The following is a 6793-nucleotide window of genomic DNA, read 5'->3' as shown; positions in this document are numbered from 1 at the left end:
GGGACAAGGATCCCATTTTCCTGGGTGTTTATGTAATCTAATGGGGCCCAGATACTGACTGGGACCTCAGGGCACTAATAATAAATACAGTCATAAATAAAGAGCAGTAATTAAATACCCTAACAAGTGCGTCAAATTCACAGGCAGGAAGTATCTCCACTCTGGATAATAAGACTGCCAGCTCCTGCACTTTTCATCTTCAAAGCTTCTTCCAGGCATATACAAATGGATCCTCTGAACACCCCCATGACCGGTGTAGTAGGAAAAGAGCCTAAGACATAAGCCCTTGTATCAGAGGCATGGTATAAGGCAGGACCTGCTCACAAAATCTGGCAAGAACAGGGCCGATATTGCAGAAATACACATTCCTAAGAAGTGCTAAGTACAGAGTACTCACGCAAACACAGCCCGATACCCAGTGGTACCAGAACATCCCGATACCAAGTGATACCAGAACTTCCTGATATCAAGTGGCACCAGAACACCCCGATATCAAGGATGGTACAAAATATTCCCCAAGAATAAGAGGAGCACACCGGCCCTTCCTAAAAACTAAGGTCAGAATGACAGGAGATAAGTTGTTTGTATCAGGGTATAAAGATGGATCTCAGAGGAAGTATCTTTGGCCAGCCTAAGGGGCAGTGGAAAGTCCCACTATAGACTGATCTGCATTCATTATCACAGGCATACATGTCTTAGTATCCTTGTAGAGTCTGCCAGGTGCTAGTACCGTGCTTCGTCGACAATAAACCTGGCCTGGCGCCTTCGTTTCTTAACAGATCTTGTGGTCATTCAGTGGTTTGCTCGAGGTCTGCTGTGCCAGCTGTCTGCACAGAGCTGGGGCAGCACACAGGGAGAATACACACATTCAGCCTAACATCTAACCATAACCAGGAAGTAGGGACCATCTCCATTTTACAGGAGGGAAATGAGACAGGGAGGGTGGGTGATTTGCACAATGCCACTTCAGCAACTCAGTGTCAGAGCTGCCTGGGAATTAGACCCCAGGAGATGCTAGCACCTAGACCTGCATTCAGACCATGCCTCTATCAATCCCACCTGAGTTCAGTGCAAATGGGTCGGGGAATGACGGATTTTCCTAAAAGCAAAGTGGCGAGACAGGATCATAGACTCATAGACTCTAGGACTGGAAGGGACCTCGAGAGGTCATCGAGTCCAGTCCCCTGCCCTCATGGCAGGACCAAATACTGTCTAGACCATCCCTAATAGACATTTATCTAACCTACTCTTCAATATCTCCAGAGATGGAGATTCCACAACTTCCCTAGGCAATCTATTCCAGTGTTTAACTACCCTGACAGTTAGGAACTTTTTCCTAATGTCCAACCTAAATCTCCCTTGCTGCAGTTTAAGCCCATTGCTTCTTGTTCTATCATTGGAGGCTAAGGTGAACAAGTTTTCTCCCTCCTTCTGATGACACCCTTTTAGATACCTGAAAACTGCTATCATGTCCCCTCTCAGTCTTCTCTTTTCCAAACTAAACAAACCCAATTCCTTCAGCCTTCCTTCATAGGTCATGTTCTCAAGATCTTTAATCATTCTTGTTGCTCTTCTCTGGACCCTCTCCAATTTCTCCACATCTTTCTTGAAATGCGGTGCCCAGAACTGGACACAATACTCCAGTTGAGGCCTAACCAGCGCAGAGTAAAGTGGAAGAATGACTTCTCGCGTCTTGTTTACAACACACATGTTAATGCATCCCAGAATCACGTTTGCTTTTTTTGCAACAGTATCACACTGTTGACTCATATTAAGCTTGTGGTCTACTATGACCCCTAGATCTCTTTCTGCCATACTCCTTCCTAGACAGTCTCTTCCCATTCTGTATGTGTGAAACTGATTGTTCCTTCCTAAGTGGAGCACTTTGCATTTATCTTTATTGAACTTCATTCTGTTTACCTCAGACCATTTCTCCAATTTGTCCAGATCATTTTGAATTTTGACCCTGTCCTCCAAAGCAGTTGCAATCCCTCCCAGTTTGGTATCGTCCGCAAACTTAATAAGCGTACTTTCTATGCCAACATCAAAATTGTTGATGAAGATATTGAACAGAGCTTGGCTGGTTTCCCAGCTGGATGGCACCAGGGGGCTGGAGCCCCAACTGACTGTGTTTTCATCGCAAAAAATGACCCACGGCCCATAGAAGTAGATGTTCGGGCTCGGGCTGGAGCCCAGGCTCTGAAACCCAGCAAGGGGGGCGGGTCTGAGACCCCAGGCTCCAGCCCAAGCCCAAAGGTCTACGCTGCTGATTGTAGCCCTGTAGCATGAGCCCGAATCAGTTGAGCCGGGCTGAGACTTGCTGCTGTGGGACCTTTTGTTTTTGCAGTGTAGATATACCTTCCGTGGGATCTGGAGTATCTGCTGAATGAGCCACCATGGAGCCCCAGTGTCTCCACTGCGTGTGCACCTGCTTGTGACACCAAGATCTGCCAGGAGCACAAGGCCTGTGCTCAATTTGCTGTCTAAACATGTGTGCATCTTTAGGATCAAAATCAAAACCCGTCTCACCTGCTTGCACTCACATCCACCTTGCTAGGTACCTTCCCCTGGCTTGGTTCATAGGCTATGCACACAAGCCCTCGATCAGCTTTGTTCTCACTTGTGCCAGTTACAAGGAGTAATTACATGTCGCTGTGCACCACCTTGTCTTCAGGTGTGAGAGGGAGGGGACATCAGAGCCCTCATGTCTCTGGGCCTGCCCCAGCTGAGCACCATTTGGGACGATGTCTTACAAGAGGAGGATGACCCAATAGAGGACCGAGCTGTAATTGGGCCATCTCTGTCATTTGGACCCAGGCTGTGGATAGATCCCAATGTAGTGCCCTTGCTTGTTATATCAACCCTCATATAGAAATCTGACTGGAATATCAACGTTCATTCCTTGCTGCTCAGTCACATTTTCTGGTTTTGTTTTAATGCGGCACCATTCGTCCTCAGGGATTGGAAGGACATCAATGCTAGAGTCATTCAGTGCCACTGGAATGCAGCCACCTCTGGGGTGGAGAATGTAAACAGCCTATGCAGCAGGGGAAGGAAAAGTTCAGCCCGGAACAAAGTTCTGGCTCAGGACAAAAGTGGCAGGGGATTTTTAATGTCCCTGCACAGCAAACAGGACAGTAGTTCTACAGGCCTCATCCTAACGACCCACCTACAGTAAATCTCAAGATCCTAAAAGTTCTGGTAAGAGTCAGCCCGGCCAGGCCAGAGCTCCCTAAATTGAAAGGGCAGTGAGCTGAGAGTGGGGGCTGTAGACTGACAGGCTCCTACCTATAACCACCCAGCCGCTGACCCTGCCGAACTGTCATGGCAGGCGTGTGCCCTAACTGCCAGCTGCTTTCAGGAAGTCCTCGGGCCCACAGTCTTTCTGTAGGGTTATTTATTTACAGTAGCGCTGGCTACATGCCAGGCACATCCCCAACACGGTGCGCAGCCCCTGCTGCGGGGAGCTTCCTGGCTAAGGGCAGTGATCACCCTGGGACCAGAGGTTTATGTGTATATGGGGCTGGACAATCCCAAACCGAGATATTGAGAGGCAGCCACCTCTGGGGTGGAGGGCAGGCTGGGGCAAGGAGCTAATGATTTGGTTAAAGACACTGGGCTCCTGGGACTTGCAGCCTGGGATCTTTAAGGGCCATGCTGACTGGACAGGCCCTCGGCCTGCCCCATCCCCCGGACTCCTCGTGGGATGCCCTGACTCCGTTCTGCTGGTTCATTCTGAGTCGGCAGAGGGAGACAGGCCCCGCCTCCAGGGGAGTGATGATGGACCTGGCTTCCCGGCTGAGCGAGGGTGAAGCACACTGCACACTGCACACTCACTGTGACTCAGCCGCACTCGCCCTGCCGGAACAGCCTCTCCACCTCACACACAGCGGGGAGGGGGGACCCAGAACCGGGTCCCAGGCTGAAAGCACAGAGTGAAAGCTTCGTGCAACTGAGAAACCCACCCGGGGCCGTGACCCAGGCCAGCTGGAGCTGGGCTGGGGGACAGATTCCTCTGCATTCCCAAACGGTGTAATCCACGCCGGAGCGTAAGGCCTCTCCGGCAGCGCTCCGTGGGGCTCTGGGACAGGAGTGGCTGCCGCAGGTGAGGGCAGGTGGGCAGTGGCGTGTGCTCCAAGGAGCTCTTGGCAGGGGCTGGGCCACAGCGATGGCTAGCAAGGGCCCAGCGGAAGAAGACCAGGGGAAGAGAAGCATCCACTCCAACAATATCCCCACCGTACACAATGTCCCCATGAGGGTGCTCATCAGACCCATCCCTTCAGCCCTGGAGGAGAGCAAGGTGACGAGTCTCATGAAAACCATCCAGGTAACACCAGGGTTAGATATCCTGGGGATGGCAGTGCTTCGCTGGCCAGGCTGGGATGGGGGTGCTAAGCAATGCTGGGATTGTACCGGCGATGCTGGGATGGGGGCGCTGAGCGATCCTGGGATTGTACCAGCGATGCTGGGATGAGGGCACTGAGCGATGCTGGGATTGTATGGGTGATGGCAGCGTTTCACTGGCGATGCTGGGAACGGAGCCACCTGCTAAGCCCAGGTTATGCAGGGGGTGGCCATGCCAGCGATGCCAGGGTTGTGCCGAGTGGCTGTGCTGCAGTAGGCACAGTGACATGTGCCTGCTCTTCCCGTGTTCATCCTGGGAATGCTGAGATTGTGCTGATAACACAGGTGTGACGAACTGGGAATGTTCTTAATGTTTTCTCTGAATATGGTGTTGGTGCCTCAGTGTCCCCTATGCAGTTCTTAATATCTAGGTGGTGGAATAAGGGCATGTGATTGCTGCAGAGGAAGGGGCCAGTGCACCTAAATGCCTAGCATCCGTCTCCTAGCAACCGATGGCCTGGGCCCCTCCTCTGCAAAGGTGCCAACTGAAGGTGTTGGAGACAAAGAGATCACGTGACCTCCTGGCCCAGGAAAGGAACTGAGCAGAGAAGGAGGGGCTGGAGGGGGTGGTTGATCTGGAGCTGGCTGGGGATGAGGAGTGAAATGCAGATGTGGGGGTCTGGCTCACTGCCCCCCAGAATGGACCCAGCCGAGGGGTCCGGTTCACTGTATCTACAAGCTCTGTTTTAGACCCTGTTCCTGTCATCAAATAAACCTCTGTGTTACTGGCTGGCTAAGAGTCACTTCTCACTGCGAAGTGGGGGTGCAGGACCCTCTGGCTTCCCCAGGACCCCGCTGGGGTGGATTCGCTGTGGGAAGCGCACGGAGGGGCAGAGGATGCTGAATGCTCCAAGGAGAGACCCCGGAGGTGAAGACGTGTGAGCTTCTTGCCCTAAACAAGTCTGCTCCAAGGGAGAGGAGGCTCCCCAAAGTCCTGACTGGCTTGGTGGGGAGCAGTTCCAGAGCATCTCCCGGTGACTCCGTGACAACAGGGTTATACCAATACTGCCAGGAATGTAATGTCAGCCTGTATCTTGAACAGGCACTGCTGCGGGGAAGCTCACAGCTGGGGCGACTGGGTGTTGGAGGGGTGAGTCTTTAGACTCTGGCGGATGGGTTGGATGGCATTAGCTCCCTGCTGCTGTTTGACCCTGTTTCTAACGCTCTCTCTCTGCTCCCCAGGAGGAAGCGGACAACGTGCCCCCTATAGACATCCTCTGGATCAAAGGCAGCCAAGGAGGGGATTATTTCTATTCCTTTGGGGGGTGTCACCGCTACGCAGCATACAAGCGGCTGAACAGGGAGACCATCCCTGCCAAAATCATCCCGTCAAACATCAGCGACCTTCGCACCTACCTGGGCGCCTCCACCCCTGACCTGCGCTAGGAGCTGCTCGCTGGTCAGAACAGACCTTCCGCACCAGACCTGCCCGATTCCTGGAGCCCAGAGCCGCCTACCTTATCTCAGAGACCCGCTATCAACCCCAGGAATGGCAGCTGCCTGCTTGACCCCTCCACACCCCACCTCACCTGTAGGGGGAGCCCTTTGCCAGACTCCAGGGACTCTGCACCTACCACCTGGGATGTCCCAGGCTGAAGCACCCAGGGGCACCTGTCTTGCAACGGGAGCTAAGCCCTGGACGGTTTTCTGCATTTCTTTGCTGTGTCTCTGTTGCTGCTGGTCTCCCCAGGGGCTGAGATCTGCCAGGGACCTTGAAGCAGGCTGGGCAGAAATGCCTCTATGCAGAGGCCATGCTCCTGGCTGCAGGTGGGATGGGGAGGGGTTGCAACTGCAGGAGTGTCTATTGCCCATAAGCATGAGGGAGCCTTGCTTTCCAGCCTCAATAGGCAGGCAAGGAGCAAAGCCGGAGCCCAGATATTAAGGGAAAGGAGGGGAGGTCAGAAGTGTCCCAGCGCTCAGCTGGGAAAGGAGGGTCTGTGGGGGAGGGGGAAACTTGGGGTTTATTTTATTACAGGGGAAAACTCTTGTAACCTATTTATGTAATAAAATGGAATGGGATCCATTGTGTCCCCGTGTGGCGATGTGTCCAGGAGCCGGCAGAGAACACTGCCCGTCATGCAAGAATCACACTGCACAGATGCACGCATATGCCCAAGGCTTGAACCTGTGCAGCTGTGCAGACTTGCAGGTGTCAGCAGTAGGTGTGGGCTGACCCAGGCATGTCAGGTGTGTCAGTATGCAGTGGGTGTGAGCCGAGCCAGGTGTGTCCATATGCAGTGGGCATGAGTGGAACTGGGCGTGTACAGGTGTGTCCATATGAGGTGCGCGCGAGCTGAGCCGGGCGTGTACGGGTGTGTGTCCGTATGCAGTAGGTAGGAGCCGAGCTGGGCTTGTACAGGTGTATCCATATGCGGTAGGGTAAGCCAAG

General features: G+C 53.1%; 1 protein-coding gene across 1 annotated transcript; it reads left to right on the top strand.

The window, feature by feature from the left end:
* The first annotated feature begins 3819 nt into the window (after positions 1 to 3819).
* SRXN1 (sulfiredoxin 1) lies at positions 3820 to 6427 on the top strand. Its single transcript, XM_030533490.1, has 2 exons — positions 3820 to 4327; positions 5587 to 6427. Exons 1-2 carry the CDS (start codon positions 4169 to 4171, stop codon positions 5788 to 5790), a joined length of 363 nt encoding a protein of 120 aa, XP_030389350.1. The 5' UTR covers positions 3820 to 4168; the 3' UTR covers positions 5791 to 6427.
* Positions 6428 to 6793: the final 366 nt, after the last annotated feature.

Source organism: Gopherus evgoodei, chromosome 14 (assembly GCF_007399415.2).
Source record: "Gopherus evgoodei ecotype Sinaloan lineage chromosome 14, rGopEvg1_v1.p, whole genome shotgun sequence".
Lineage (NCBI taxonomy): Eukaryota > Metazoa > Chordata > Testudines > Testudinidae > Gopherus > Gopherus evgoodei.
The sequence above is the reverse complement of the archived record's forward strand: the minus strand, read 5'-3'. Positions and strand labels throughout refer to the sequence as shown.

Bases quoted from the DNA above. Each gene is read 5' to 3' on its own strand.
- SRXN1 (XM_030533490.1), top strand. From the start codon at position 4,169: ATGGCTAGCAAGGGCCCAGCGGAAGAAGACCAGGGGAAGAGAAGCATC. The intron at 4,328-5,586 runs GTAACACCAGGG...TCTGCTCCCCAG, and splicing joins GTCTCATGAAAACCATCCAG to GAGGAAGCGGACAACGTGCC.